Below are 15,959 nucleotides of genomic sequence, written 5' to 3' on the forward strand. Positions count from 1 at the left end.
AGCCCATTCCTGTCCTTGCCTCCTTCCGTATTTAAAATGGCAACAAACTAGAAAGTCGTTGTCTGGCTTTCCGTTGTTGCCCTTAAAGGAGGGGTTGGTGTGTGTAGGGAAGTGGCATTGCTGGGGAGAGAGAAGCCCCTTCCTGACCCGGCCACTTCCTTAGAGGTAGGAGAAACGAGAAGATTAGCACTCCAGGTTGCCCCCCAGTCTTTGCTACCTACCCATCCCCTTCCTGTTGCAAAAACCGCCCAGCCTGGCCTTGGCCTCTTTTCTTCTTGCAGCGACAAAACTCAGCTTTGCCAAAGTTGCTGAGAACCTTTGAGGTGGCTCTGGATGAACAGCTTCTGCCTTTCATCTTGCAGACTTCAAGCATTAATGAGTAGGCAATGACATCATGGACATCAGACTGCTTGTGGTGATGAGTTAAGGGTTTGTTTTTGTCTCCTTTACTCTGAGTGTACTAATTGGGTGAAGGATTGTAGTGGAAATTTCTTTAACCAGAGCTGAGATTTCTGGGTGGAGCCAGGATATTTTGGACATTTTCTGCTGATTTTGGGGATTTGCTTTGTTCAGGAAGAACATGATATTTTTTTTTTTAATAGGTTTTGATCATTTTTCAGTTTGAAAAGACAATTCCTTTTGAGATTTATTTGGCTATGCCTGAAACCAGTTGTGTTCAATTAACTCAGGAAAAACAATCACTTGAAGACAAAATAAAATGTTTTGATTTTGGTTTTGCTTTCAAACTTCACTCAAGACTTAAAAAAGAAACATCTCCTACAAAAAATCACCCCCCCTACCTTGTTTACTTCAGATTGACCTGCGATGATCTTTTTGAGTCTTATTTTTCAGCTCAGCCAATAAACAGAAAGTGATCAGTTTTTCACAAACCCTTCTGCACTTTTGATTTGCACCATCAGAGAGCTAAGGTACTCTGAAGTTATGGCTTCTGAATGACAAATAAACTTTTCTGTATCCTCCAGTAAGGCACCACAGATGCTGAGTTAAGCCCTGCTCTCGTCCCCAGCGTTTCCCGTGGTTGGCTGCCTGCAGGGCTCAGAGCAGTGTGGCGACTCTTCAGGCTCACAGCCAAGGTACCTGGGGCTTCCCTCCATCATGCAAGGAACCGTGGTAGGACCCACTGTGCTTTGAGGTGAATGACTCAAATCTTTATATATGATGGGAGTAATAAAGAGTCCGGAAGAGTTTTTTACTCTAAAGCCAAGTTTTGCACAAATGGGAACAAAAGTTATAAACTGTTTTAAATAGAGAAACTAAAATGATGTGAGACAACATAAAAAAAAAATAAATAAAATCCCTTCCTCAGGAGATTTTCATGCTAATATGGTGTGCAAAGCCTCTGCCAGACTTTGACATTTTCCTTTTTTGTTTTGCTGTGTTGTGAAACTGAATTACTTGAATCATCAGGCCACACCACATAATCTGCATCCCTGGACATCCAATGGAAAGTAGTGAAAACCTCTTAAGAGAAAAACAAGTAAAGTACAAAAATGTTGGGAACAATCAGTGGGGCTGGAACTCCACATGTTTTTGTGTTGTGTGGTTTTTTTTTTTTTTTTTTTTTTTTTTTTTTGTGAAAAACCCTCATGTAAGTGGCTTTCAAACCACCTAAGTATTCATATCACCTGTTCAGACACAGACGGTGGGTCATTTTCTCAATAGTGCTATCAAAATTAATGAAACCTCCGGGACTGTAAGATCCTCACTTGCTATAAATCAGCTTCAGTGACACCAACGTAGATTCTAGGGGTGGAATATCATCTGACTCGACGCCTTTCTTTTCAGAGCAAACTTTGTGACCTGAGCATTCTCTGCTAGCCTTTGTTTGGAGAGATTCACCTCAGCCTAAAGTGACGGTCTGAGATGAGCCAGGGAATTGTGCCTACATCTCTCCACTGAGTACAAAGGGAGAAGAGGTTGACAATCTCATATGTAGCTATTTATACTGATAAACATTAGGTGAGGTGGATTTGACCCTGATTGTTGCTTTCCATAACATTTGAAAATAAATTCTCATTGGCTTAGGCATTTTTAAGAGCTTCATAAAGATAATGTAGGTGCAGGGACATCAGCATTATGGTCAGATATTCTGACCTTTTGCCATACTGTGAACAGCCTCTTCCTCCACAAAAGAGCACACAGAAGTCAAATGAATGTAGCCGCCCAACTTGAGATGCTTTAAGGTGCCTTGATTTAGAAAGCAAGACTCTCAGCCTGTCAAAGCTTGACCCCTGTGAGTACCAAGCACTTCGGCACTCCAAAGCTTATGAAGAGAAAGAAGCTGAATGAAGGGCTCTGCATGTAACATGGGCTGAGCAATGCCTATTTTGGGGAAAGTCACAGGGATTTTTCTATTAGACAGCTCCATGATGCAGAGACTTCAACAGCTGCCTGTATAGCCAGTCGCAGAAGTGTAGACAAGAGGTCTTTGCTGCTGGACATGTGGACGTCCAAAGAAAATAGGTATATATCTGTGAGCAGGAATTTTAAGAATCATAGAATCATAGAATCAGTGAGGTTGGAAGGGACCTTTAAGATCATCAAGTCCAACCATTAACCTACCCTGATAAAAACACCACCACTCCTAAACCATGTCCCTAAGCACCTCATCTACCCTTTTCTTAAACACCTCCAGGGATGGTGAATCCACCACCTCTCTGGGCAGCTTATTCCAATGTTTAATAACCCTTTCAGTGAAAAAATGCTTCCTAATATCCAATCTAAACCTGCCCTGACATAACTTGAACCCGTTTCCTCTTGTCCTATCACTTGTCACCAGGGAGAAGAGGTCAGCTCCCATCTCTCTAAAACCTCCTTTCAGGTAGTTGTAGAGGGTGATAAGGTCTCCCCTCAGCCTCCTCTTCTCCAGGCTAAACAACCCCAGATCCCTCAGTCGTTCCTCATAAGGTTTGTCCTCCAGACCCTTCACCAGCTTTGTAGCCCTTCTCTGGACACGCTCCAACACCTCAATGTCCTTCAAAGAACCTGCATCCTTGATTTTTGCGTTCAAAATAACAGCCACTTCCTTTGCCAGTTCAGCCCTAAGGACTTGCACCTTTCCAGAAATGTGTAAAAACATCTGCAAGTGCAGGAGAACTGGGCTCCAGAGAACTTGTACATCCAACGGTATGTATCTGCAAGTGTCTGCCTTTCAAGCCTCAGTGGTGTTGCCTTTGAAGTCAATGAGAATTTTGCTATTGACCTCAGCTGGAATGAGATCAACGGGAACAAGCCCTTAGGTAAATATGCCCAGGCACATTAATCAAAGGTGTGTTTGTTTCCTTAATGACTTTTTGGACCTGGCAGAAGGGAGGATTTCAGATTATTTCAGTGGAGTGAGGGCAGCTTTAAAAGTGCAGTTATAAAAGCCAGACTTTAAAGGTATTTTGCAATTGTCTAAGTAGCTGGTGTGTGTGTCTTGAATCGTTTGAAGGCAAAGGTCACCCCAGAGATGTGTAAATGTCTCCTGGATTTCTCTTTTGTGACTCTTTTGGTCTCCATTTCTGCAGTTGATGCAGACAAACTGAACCAGCTTTGTTTTGGCTGGAGGTATAAAACAGTCTTAGCTAATTTTCTGACAGATTTTCTTCCATCTCTTTGCCAACTTAATCTAAAACCTCTTTGTTTTTATATGCTTCCGATCTATTGTGTGCATGAGAGCATTAAGTCATGCCAAATGAGTGAACCAGTGATCAAACATTTTTTGTTAATATCTCATTGAGACGCAATTAGACATTTTCACTTTTGAAAATTACCCTTCATTTTAAGAACAAAAAGAACACTTGAGATGCTTTAATAATGTGCATTTTTTTGAGGAGAGGGAATTTATACTTGGTCCTGACAGAACATTCATCGTAAACACGTATTATATGATATGGATTTTGCAACACAGGCAGAGACCCACTCACAGATACTTGTGTACACACACCGGTACTGCGGACTTTTTATCCTTTTTATCTGTCCTGATGTCTAGAGAAATGTAATGACCTTGAGGGAGGAAGAAACAAAAATGAAACCATGCTGAAAAACTTTTATCTTTTTATTATTGGTGCCTTTACATTAATACTGCTGTTTTGTGCTGAGAAAACCAATCTGTTACACGTAAGGTGACTGTAATATATAACATAGAAATGCAGTCTAAGTTAATTACAACAAGGAGCTACAAAAAAATTTCGTAGGAAAGAAGTCACCTAACATTGCAACTGTGCTTGCAACAAATCACTCCCTTACTGCAGGACTATGCACATTGTGAACCATGGTTATTTACATGTCCCTTACAACCGTTAACAACAGAAGGGCTAAAATCAGTCTAAAAAGTTCCAGAACATCACTATATACTGTACAATCCTCAAAAATAATTTATTACACTGTTTCTAAAAAAAGGTACTAGTTTTGTTTTGATTTCTTTTGTTTTTCTGGTGTTTTCCGGAGTGCACAACATGTGCAAAATTTTGCCTAACAGTCTAAAAACTCAAGAACTGAACCGCAAGTCACAATCACAGAGATGAAGTGGTGGAGTCCAGAACTTCCCTTCCGTTGCAGACGGTCGGTACGTACATACTGGCAGATGCTGAAAGAGGAAGAGAGGGGAAAATCAACTGATTTCAGGGCGGCAAAAACCCTATGACAATGTGTAGGATTAGAATTTATGTTGGTCTGGACCATCTCACCCAATTTAACCAACATGCCCAATGAAAAGTCACTGCACGTGACTATGTCAGCAGTGGAGCTGATGGTGGTACTGCTTGTGCCTCTACAAGGCAATTCAGATCTGAGGCCAAAGCATCCTCTGCAGGAACCTGATTTCTTTTTCCTACCATTGAAAGCGCTTAGGCTGACTAAGCTTCTCCAAGAAACGTCTGAATAAAATGCACGGAATTTTTTTGGCTGATTCTGGGCCACTGGGTCTCACTTTATAGCACTTTGCATGGTAGTGTGAATTGATATAGCTTGAGTGGTGCTAAGATATCCCTGTAGAATAAAAAGTGAACCTTTGGATCTTTCGTGTTTTGTTGGCAGGGAATGCTAAGGTCTGATCCTTTGAGCTTTCGCATAATTGGAATGGACATTCCTGAAATAAAATATATACATTTTTAAATCCAGGAGAGAATCCACCTCTGCATATTAGGTCTGTGTGTTGATCTACTTTTTATTTAAAAAAAAAAACAACAAAGAATTCTAAGTACATGTTGGATGGAGTGAAGAATTTTTTTAATAACTGAATTTGAAAGAAAGATTATTTCTCACCTAATCCAGAATATTTTCTGGAATAATACCCTTCATTTCTAGGAACTCTGGATCAGGATTCAATATGCATCCTGAGGTGAGGGCCAGATTCTGATACTACATTGCCTAATATTTTATACAGCATGTTTTCATTGCTTCAGTGATATAAAATGACAATTACATCTGAGTATCAGAATCTGTTTCTGAACGTATTTGTATTTTGACTGCAGGATATATTACCATTCTGCTAAATCCTTCTGGATTTTAATTTAAAAGCAAGCTGGTTTGTCCATCTTTGGATTATCCATTGGGCATCAGGAATGTGTTCTCAGATACTCTGTGACATCTCTGCTCATGGCACCACAAAGCCGTTTTTTGAAAGATACATTAGGTTAATGATAGCAGTGACCCAGAGAAATGCGATGCCTTCATCAAAGAAAACACACGGCAAGCAGTGACTTAGTAAACTCAATCATCCAGTGTAAAAAGCAATTCATGCAGCTGACAAGGGCATGCTCAGTCTTCCAAAACTGGTGCTGGCTACACTCTCAGTTGCAGACTGGTTCTCCAAAGACGCTCAGCATCATTTTCAGAACAGATCATTATTTCTCCAAATCAGCTACTGTTTCTGATTCTTTCATTGACTGAATAAATATTTCATGGAAAACAGAACTGCTTCCACAAGAGAGATTCAAAGGCAGCTATTGGACTAACCTACTACTCGGAGGGCAGGACATATTCTTGATAAACAGGAGAGCCAAGAATGAGCCCCTGCTCTGAATTAGGAGGATGGAGTTTGATCTCTCACAACCCGGATATGTGTTGTGAGTGGCACATATGAGAGCAATCACTTGTAGGTAAAAGGGCACAGGGCATCATGCCTATGATTTTCTGAAAATTAACCATCAGGTTATGTATTCAGTTTTTAACTGGGTATAATATGGCAGCACATTGACCTGAAATTTTTATTATTGTTGTTGGTTTTGTTTCTACTTATTGTTGGCAAATAGAAAAATCAGTACTGCTCAGGAGGCCTCATCCAAATCCCTGTTCTACTGCAGTATGACTACTGGCAAAAGCATTTCATTTCTGTGAACATCAGTCACCCATCCAGAACGTTTTCAACTTCAGGGTTTTTTTGAAGTCCAACACACTGAAGAGCATGAATAGCTCAAATACTAATGTAAGTGGGTCAGGAGGATGTCAAAGTTGGACAGAGAAATATGGTGGTAGGTGAGAAACAAGTGGCCGTGTGTTTTCAGTTCCCAGGCTGCCTCTACAGCACGTACCTCTCTTGTAGTGCTGGGAGGCAGTTATTAGCTCTGCTCAGTGGAGTAAAGCGTTCACACTGAGTACCCAGCTCTCTCTGAGACTGAACAAAAGCTTTTACTTTTCCTTACAGACTTTAGCAATGTTAATTGCTGGCCCTGCAGGGCTCTGAGTTTCACGTTGTGTCTTACAGCAGCAGCCAAGGGGTTTCCTGAAATATTGCTTTACCTCTATTCTGCCTTGCGTGGAGGCCAAGAAAAAATGTGTGACATGAAGTCTTGATTTGGCTGCAATTCACGCTCTTGATCTCCTATTTCCTGGCTGTCCCTCATTTTGCTTAGATAAAGAACCAGAGGTAAAATGCAAGAGCCCGGCACTGTTGTGGGCACCTCGCAGCATGTCTACATAGTCAGGAACCTGCAGATTCGAGCTTGCTCTCTGTGTGCCGCTTCCTCTACTCTTGCTCACAGCCGGACAACTGTGAGTTAATCATATATAAAAGCCATATATCATGGCTAGTTTGGAGCAAGGCCTGGGAAAATAAATTCTGAGAGAGAAAATTCACCAGCTTGGCTATAAACAGTAGCTTCAATTTATTTTTGTTTTCTGGCCCCTTTTGGAAGACACCTGGAGGAGCCCAAGTCTATGTGTAGCTCTCCATGAAGACATAACTTGGATGAACAGCACCTTCTGGGTGTAAAAGCTCAACCTAAATCACGCAGGTGCTCAAATCAGTCCTGAACTCCCTGGAAAATCTTATGAGTGCGGACCTCCTACCTTATGGGAATACCTCTGCCAAGCCCATAAAACAGGCCACAGGAAAACTGGGGAATATTCTGATGGGGGAAACACTGCAGGGGAAGCAGAACTTTTGCAGCACTCTGCCAAATGTGAATTTTTAGATTCAAATAAATGTGTACGGATATATATGTTCCAAAACATGTCATATACCTAGATACACATATATCCTGCCTCTTTTTGGCTTAAATCTACATTCTTTTGTAGTCCAGGCTTCAGCTGTCAAAATGATCAAAGCTTGGTGCCTCTAAAACAAGTTTCCTCGCTTAGCAGCCAAGTATTCACCTCTATTTGCTTTCTGCAGAACATGTAGCAAAGACGAGGAGCTGTATACACATGACTACGTGAGGGGCTCAGTTCAGCTCTCATGGCCACACTGTACCTTGTGTGTTGACCATTGACTCAGGCCCTCCCTCCACCGCTCAGTTTAGGGATGTAGTTGCGATACACATTTAGGGCTAACACTTAACACTACCCAAGAGTATCATGAGTGTCACTTACCTTTTCTCGTAGTGTTTGACCAGTTTTCATGGTTCAAGAAGCTGTGTTAAAAACTGTCCGTAAGTCACTTGCTGTTCATGACCCACTACACTTATGGCATTAAGGACTGATGGAGTAAAGAGGTGGTGGCAGCCCTGAGATGCAGTGGAAGTGGGAATCCCTGGAGATAGGAAACACACTGCCCATTCGAGCAACATGTGTACTCCTGTCCCCTAAAGCTCTAATAATGAACAAGAACTGGCTTTTTGGATGTTGCCCTATAGCTAATTTCCATCAGTCTCATATTAAGCCATTTCTGACTGTTGAAAACACCATCAAGACCAAAAGGAAAACAAGCTGACAGCCCCGGGACTGATGAGAGGAATATTTTAGACATGGATTAGAATCAGTCTGGATGACAACATTTTTGGTGGTTTATAAATGACTAAGCAAATAATTGTCCTAGATGAAAACTACAGGGCTTTTTCCATTGTATGTGGTGGACCTTTTAGTCCTGCTTCCTGGTGCATGTCTTGCCACGGTCTGAAAAGACCAGCAAAGACAAGCAGCCCTCATTCAGCTAAGTGTAAGCAGGAAAAGTAAATGACTGGGGCCACCTTTCTAAACAATGAAGTAGCAAGAGATTGTAAGTCTGGATATTTATGCTCTACCAAATGTCTTAAAGCTATTCATAAACCTGAAAAAGTAGGCTTTTAGTGTAGAGATGTGCACTGAAGATGTCTTTCAGTTGCACACATGCTTGCGCACACATGCATTATCCAGCTGTTATAATAAAAATATAAAATTCCAAAATGCAGTCCTGTACAAAAATATTCATCAATCAAAATGATTTCTGACTAACCTTATTCCATAGTATGAGAGAATTAAAAAACTTGGAAAGATGACTGGTAAAAAATTCATAAGGGATGAAAATAATCTCATAAGATTTACCATTTCATCAAGGGACCAAACATCTAAAGGTTATTGGGAATCCCTTGGTCTTGCAAATCCAGGCCTTTGGTAGTGCTCAGCAGTCTGGGCACTTAGGGCCATCTCATCTCTCTTGGTTTAAGTTTTCCAAAACAGGAAGGAGATTTGGGTTTCTGGTGTCAGGGTTGGATGAGACTGACTTTGATGAGATGGGGAACATGCAGAGCTACGTGGCTGCTCTCTTGTTAAGGGACCCTGGGCATTCACGACACAGTACGGTTTGGGAGTGGGGTGGGAGAGCCAGAGGTGGCTGGGACCCCTTTACCTCCTAATCCCTGCCAATGTGATACACAGCGGGGTCCCAAGTTCCTTAGGTGTTCTGTCTGAAATCTGAAGTGCCAAATTTTGAAATTTAGGTCGTACTCAAAAACCTGAGGCTACGTTAGTGTGAAGTTGCTGGCAAGCCTTGCTCTGTGTCCCCCCTTTCCTCTGTTTCCTGGTCCTTGACTCTTACTAGCTGTAATGTGCTTTTTCAATTAGCTTTCTGGTTAGGTGTGCTGTCTGCAGAGCTCCATGAACAAAGTGCTATGTTCTCCCATCCTTGACTAGTTAAGCTTGACAAGGAAAAAAAAAAGAAAACAAACCATACAGGTGTTTTTTTTTTTTTTTTCCAATCCAAAAAAATAAATCCCTAAGAAGCTCAGCCAGAAAAGGAGCGACAGCCTCAAATCAAAATCACAGATGTGAGTCTGCTTGGGATGAAGAGACTGAAGACGAAGGAAAGGAGGGAGGCAGAGCAGATGAGCCGTCCTTGCGGCAGAGCACTGATTGCTTCTCCTGGCTGTGGCACTTCCAACGGGTATTGCTCACACTCTGCATACAGATACAGTGTATGGCATCCCTTGTATGCGTTTGCTGCAGACTTGGAGCCTTTCCTTATCATGCAGGCGACAAGAGCCATTGAGAGCAGGCTGCATTGTGGCCCAGGTCCTGTCGGCGTGTCATTTTGACAGGAATACTCCAGGGCAATCTGTTCCCGTCGCTGCTGCGAGAGTGACAGCGAGCGACGGGCTGTACTTGCTTTGCGCAGTGGGCTGGAGTCAGAGCCTGCCGAAAGCTTTCTGCTGACTTCCGTGAGCTTCAGAGCGGGCTCTGAGCCGATTCCCATGGGAGGGGGATGACTTTTTCTCTCCAGACACAAGTGAATTGATGCTTCCATGGAGTACACAGCCCAGCCTATAAAGGTCTTTTGGTTGCTGGTAAAAACCCCATCTTGTCTTTACCCAAACTCACCACAACCCCACATCCTCACAGAGAGGTGGCAGTTTTGTTACTTACACTGGGAATAAGTGGTCCCGGTCCCACTGACACTGAACCTGTTGAGATGGAGTCTGTGAGTGACCACGTTCTTCTGGGGCTGGAAGAGGATGATGTGCACCTTGGGCGCGAACAAGCAGCCCAGCACAACGAAGCCGCTCAGACTCACAGAGATGCACATGGTGGTGGTTTGCACCTAGGAGAGAGCGGGCGCAGAGCACTGTGTTTCAGTATGGAAAGCTCTGAAATGCAGGATATTAGAAACATTATCATACAACAACAGGAACCACAGTCCTGGGGGTCTGCACTGGTACGGGCTGGCTTGAACATCTGTAGCATCCTTGTCTTCCACAATCCTAGGATCATGTGAGGGAGGAGCATGGTGCTGATGGTGCCCTGCGTATCTGCATATCAGAGGGAGCTTGACTGAGAGTGTTCTCCCTCAGTTTGGCACAGAAAGGATAGTTCTGCTCTCTTTCTCTCATCTGTCCTGCCCCTGATTTCTAAATTGATCAGGAAATCCTCTGGGATGGCTGTCATGCAACAACTGGGCAAAGACGGCCACAGTGGAAACCAGCTTGCCCATACCGTCCTTTGTTTGGGTTAGCATCAGATAACTCATGTAGACCATCCCTTTTAAAAATCAGTTTAGCCTCCAGCTTCAATCTTAATCAGAGAACCTGAAGAATCCCTTGCAGGAACATAGGTGTGATTTGGAGTAAACGTAAGAGCTGGTGACACTTGTCAGACTGGGTCTGAAAGGTGCCCTGACTTTGTGACAGAAGTTTTTGGGCTGAGAAACGAACTGTTGTAAGGCTGCAGGATTTAGAGTAGTTGCCTTGGGGCATTTGTTAGTGCAACTTTGCTGGCACTATCTTCCTTCCTTTTCATTCAGTGGTATAACTAGGTGCCAGTTTACTGCCTCATTTTCAGTTTATATTCTTTTCTTCCAAGCAGATTCCTTAATTAAGATGTTGAATTAAACTGCTTTAAATTCTACTGCTTAATTCGAATGATTATACATCCAAGGCTCGTTTTTCCTTAGTTACACTCCTGCGGTCCTTGGAGATTAGCCCTCTTCCATGGGAATGCTTCTCATATCTCCTTGTCAGAAATAATTGGTGCAAAATGAAAAATAGAGTAGGGAATGGACTTTGTTGCTTTATACATATACATAGCGCACCAAGTGCTTTGTCAGCACTGAATATAATTAATGTGAGCATATAACAATCACAATTTACCCAAGGTAGATGTGGCAAGCACCATGAAAAGGTGCTCAGCTTTCACAGGGTGAGGGAACGTGGAAGACCCTACAGGGACAGCATGGGAGAGGGACACCTTAGTGTTTCCAGGTGCACTTTCTCCTTCATTTCTCTGCATTTTATCCACAGGTCTCCACAGAGGGTTCTGGGTGGGTCTTGAACCAGTAAAACAGGACTGGGAGTTTTCTTATAAAACAAGAATAAATGAGGGTAGGACTTACTTCAAGGTAAGTCCTCTTCACTAGCAGTGCCCTCCCCTCCCCCCTGCTCTGCTAGGGTTTGTGCCTCCTGGAGCAGCTCAGCTGTGCCGGCATAATTATGCACTCAATCAATGAAACAATTTGGGTTAAAAATAGCCCCATCCCATAGGGTTTCTTTTAATCCAGGTCACTTCAGCGGTTCGATGTGTAACCTGGCTTCACGGGCAGCGGTGTGCTGGCAGAAGGGAGGCAGTCCTGCGAGACCAGGCAGGAATGACTGGCAGGGATGCAAGCTCCTTGAGCAAGAACTATCCCGAAAGAAAATGCAGGGACAAAATGTCAAAACAGTAGGAACTTTGGACACCTGATTTCATTATAACCAGTTTAACACCCAGACTTTTCCTTCCTGTGTTATTGCTGCATTTCTTAAGCATTTGTCTAAGGTGATAAGGCTGAAAATTCCCTTAAATGTGCTAGATACCGCGGCTACTGTGAATTTATGTCATGTATGCTTATTTATTCATATCAGATTTCATTGTATCTTTGATTCTGAAATCAGTGTGGATCTCTACATGAAAATCAATGGCATCTGAGAAATCTATCTTTTCCAGCAGCTTTTCGACAATGCATCTAAGAGTCAGCCACCAAACACAATGGTTTGCACAGCAGTTTCTGGCCTCTGCTTTGGGATCTTCTAGACCTTCTGGGAACAATTTCTGGGATCATTGGAGGACTCTTGGGAACACTTTAAAGAATGTCAGGGTGCCTTGCTGCTGCTGGTGGGAGAGGATTGCTGCAGGATGCTGTGACTTCTAGCAACATCCAGCAGCTCCTAAGGAGCTCTGTCAGCTGTCTTGGCCAGCTTGGAGCTTTCCTCTGAGCTGACTCTTGATTAGGCAAGGTCGGGCAATCTTGTTGCAGGTGCTGGGAAGAGCCCTCTCTAAGTGCTGGACAGCTAAGATGTTCAGCTGTGTGCAGAAAGGAGCACAGAGGAGGGCTAGAATCTTTGATGAAGGTTTTGTTTGTGTGCAGAGCAATGGAGGCACCACAAGGCACGGTCCTCAGTGTCCACGGGGGCAACTCTCCCTGTCATTTCAAGATTGACCCAGACTGATCTCCTGAGGGAGGATACAGCTTTGCAGCTTTGGGGCTGCAGGGATGCCCAGGACCTCTCATGGGGGCTGGGGTAGTTGTTGTCCTTTTCTGCAGATGTGGAGGATTTTTGTTGACAAATTAAGGAGCTACAGGAGGAGGTCAGCAGACTCTGCAGCATCAGCTAAGATGAGAAAAAGGTGGACTGGATCTTCTCTGACACTCTACAGGTACAAGAGCCTGGTCTGTACTGAAGAAGAACTATGCAGCCTATGTTTGTTGAGTTGGGAAATGGAGACTGCCATGATGATGATGAAGGCTGGAGGTCTGTGACTTGTGGCAGCAGGCAGATGGATCTTGCTCTACTTACTGATCTGCAATTACAGCATAGGTCAGTGCCCTGGTAGCACGGTGAGGAGAGGGACTTGGACTCTGTAAGAGCAGCAGGAGTGAATGGAGCTCTGGCCGGCAATGGGTCTTGAGCCAGCTGATAGATTATGGGTCAGGATTAGCGAGCAGACCAAAGTGGACAAGATTGTGGTGGGTGTCTGCTATGGACCACATAATCAGGAAGAGTAGATGAGGTCTTTTTCAGACAACTGGCAGAATTCTCATGTTTGCAAGCTCTTGTCTTCTTGAGGCAACTCAACCACCCTGATACCTGCTGGAGAGACAACACAGCAGGGCAGAGGCAATGCAGGAGGTTTTTTGAGAGCACTGAGGTCAACTTCCTAAAACAGGGGATTGAGAAACTGATGAAGGAAGATGCTCCACGTGGTCTTGTACTTACAAACAAGGAATAACTTGTCAGGCGTGTGACAGGAAGGGAAAGCTTTGGCTGCCACAACCAGCAAATGGTGAAATTCAGGATCCTGAGAGGAAAAAGCAAGGCAGAAAGTAGGATCACCACCCTGCAAAGCAGGTTGACCTGTTCAGGCACCTTCTTGGAAGAATACCATGGAATATCGTGCTGGAGAGAAGAGGGGTCCAGGAAGGCTGGCTGTTTTCCAAGAATTGCCTCATCCAAGCTTAAGAATGGCCCATCCCAATGGGCAGAAAAACAAGCAAATATGGCAGGAGGCCTGCATGGCTGAGCAATGAGTGGCAGTAGTCAGTATGGATTTACATGAGGGAAATTATGCTTCACCAACCTGGTAGACTTCCACAGTGAAATGACTGGCTTTGTGGATGATGAAAGAGCAGTTGATATTACTTATTTTGACTTTAGTGAGGTTTTTAACACTGCCTCTTATAACATCCCATTGACAAGCTGGTGAAGTACAGGCTAGATAAGCGGACAGTGAGGTGGACTGAAAACTGGCTGAACTGCTGCTCTCAAAGGGTTGAGATCAGTGGCACAAAGTCCAGTCAGAGGCCAGTCACTAGTTGTTCCAGGGGCTGATATTAGTACCAATGCAGCTTAACACCTTCATTAAGAACCTGGATGCTGGAACAGAGTGAACCCTCAGTAAATTTGAAGATGGTACAGAACTGGGAGGAGTCCTCGATACACTACATAGTTGTGCTGCCATCCAGAGGTACCTCAACAAGCGGGAGAAATGGGATGATAGGAACCTCATGAAGTTCAACAAAGGGAAAAGCAGAGTCCTCTACTTTGGGAGGAACAACCTCAGGCACCAGTACATGCTGGGGGCCACTCAGCTGGAAAGCAGCTCTGAAGAGAAGATCCTGAAGGTCCTGGTCGGACAAACAGACCATGAGCCAGAAACTTGCCCTTGCAGCAAAGAATGTGAATGGCCTCCTGGGCTGCATTACAGAGTGTTGCCAGCAGGTCGAGGACAGTGATCCTTCCCCTCTACTCAGCACTGGTGAGACACGTGGGCTGCTGTGCCCAGCTCTGGGCTCACCAGTACAAGAGAAACATGAACATACTGGAGGAAGTGCATCAAAGGAGATGGAGATGGAGATGACTAAGGGATTGGAACAACTGTCATATGAGGAAAGGCTGAGAGAGCTGGGACTGTTCAGATTGGAGAAGAGAAGTCTCAGGAGGATCATACCAGTGCGTATAAGTACCTCATGAGGGGAGAAAAGAAAAAAGAGTCAGACTTCCTAGCGGTGCCCAGGGACAGGACAAGAGGCTGTGGGAACAAACCAAAATACAGGACATTTTGTTTCAACATAAGAAAACTATGAGTATGGTCAAACACTGGTACAGGTACAGGTTGCCCAAAGAGGTTGTGGAGTGTCCATCTTTGGAGATATTCAAAACCTGACTAGACACAGTCCTGAGGGACCTGCTGTAGGTCACCCTGCTTTGAGCAGGGGAGGTTGAACAAGACAATCCCCAGAGGTCCATTCCAATTGTGGGGAGGAATGCCATCCAGAGGGACCTGGACAGGTTGCAGAGGTGGGCCCAAGCCAACCTCATGCAGTTCAACAAGGCCAAGTGCAAGGTCCTACATCTGGGTTGGGGAAATCCCAAGCCCAAATACAGGCTCGGCGGGGAATGGCTGGAGAGCAGCCCTGAGGAGAAGGACCTGGGTGTGCTGATTGACGAAAAGCTCAACATGAGCCAGCAATGGGCGATCACAGCCCAGAAGACCAACTGTATCCTGGGCTACATCAGAAGAAGTGTGTCCAGCAGGTCAAAGGAGGTGATTCTGCTCCTCTACTCCACTCTCGTGAGGCCCCACCTGGAATACTGCATCCAGCTCTGGAGTCCCCAGCATAAGAAGGACATGGACCTGCTGGAGCGTGTCCAGAGGAGAGCCACGAGGATGATCCGAGGGCTGGAGCACCTCCCCTACGAGGAGAGGCTGAAAGAGTTGGGGCTGTTCAGCCGGGAGAAGAGAAGGCTCCGGGGAGATCTTATTGCGGCCTTCCAGTACCTAAAGGGGGCCTACAGGAGAGCTGGGGAAGGACTTTTTACTGGGGCATGCAGCGATAGGACGAGGGGGAATGGCTTTAAACTGGAAGAGGGCAGGTTCAGATTGAACATTAGGAAGAAGTTTTTCACTTTGAGGGTGGTGAGGCACTGGCACAGGTTGCCCAGAGAGGTTGTTGAGGCCCCATCCCTGGAGGTGTTCAAGGCCACGTTGGATGTGTCCTTGGGCAGCCTAGTCTAGTGGGAGGTGTCCCTGCCTATGGCATGGGGGTTGGAACTCGATGATCTTCAAGGTCCTTTCCAACCTAAACCATTCTATGATTCTACGATTCTATGATTATGTGAAGACATGTTGTGCATGGAAAAACCCTACAGCTGACCTCATGATTGAATCACCAAGAGCTCCACTGTAAATCCTTCACCCAGAAGTCCTTTTGCTGGTAAAATTTATTCAATTCAGGGAGAAGAGAGTGGTCGTGCCAATAAAAGCAAGCTTAGTCTAGCAGAAAAAAAAAC

The 15,959-nt window shown here is 44.4% G+C and overlaps 1 protein-coding gene across 2 annotated transcripts in view; it reads right to left on the reverse strand.

Moving 5' to 3' along the window:
* Nucleotides 1–4,517: 4,517 nt before the first annotated feature.
* The window catches only part of GRM3 (glutamate metabotropic receptor 3), a gene marked incomplete at both ends in the record, with an annotated part of 49,769 nt that continues 38,327 nt past the window's right edge, over nucleotides 4,518–15,959 (reverse strand). For both annotated transcript variants that reach the window (XM_082492397.1, XM_082492398.1), the window contains 2 exons: nucleotides 4,518–4,591; nucleotides 10,063–10,237. In XM_082492397.1, coding sequence (XP_082348523.1) covers nucleotides 4,518–4,591; nucleotides 10,063–10,237 — 249 coding nt within the window. The remainder of the gene's footprint in view (nucleotides 4,592–10,062; nucleotides 10,238–15,959) is intronic.

Source organism: Vanellus vanellus (genome assembly GCF_965231255.1).
Source record: "Vanellus vanellus genome assembly, chromosome: 1".
NCBI classification, from domain to species: Eukaryota; Metazoa; Chordata; class Aves; order Charadriiformes; family Charadriidae; genus Vanellus; species Vanellus vanellus.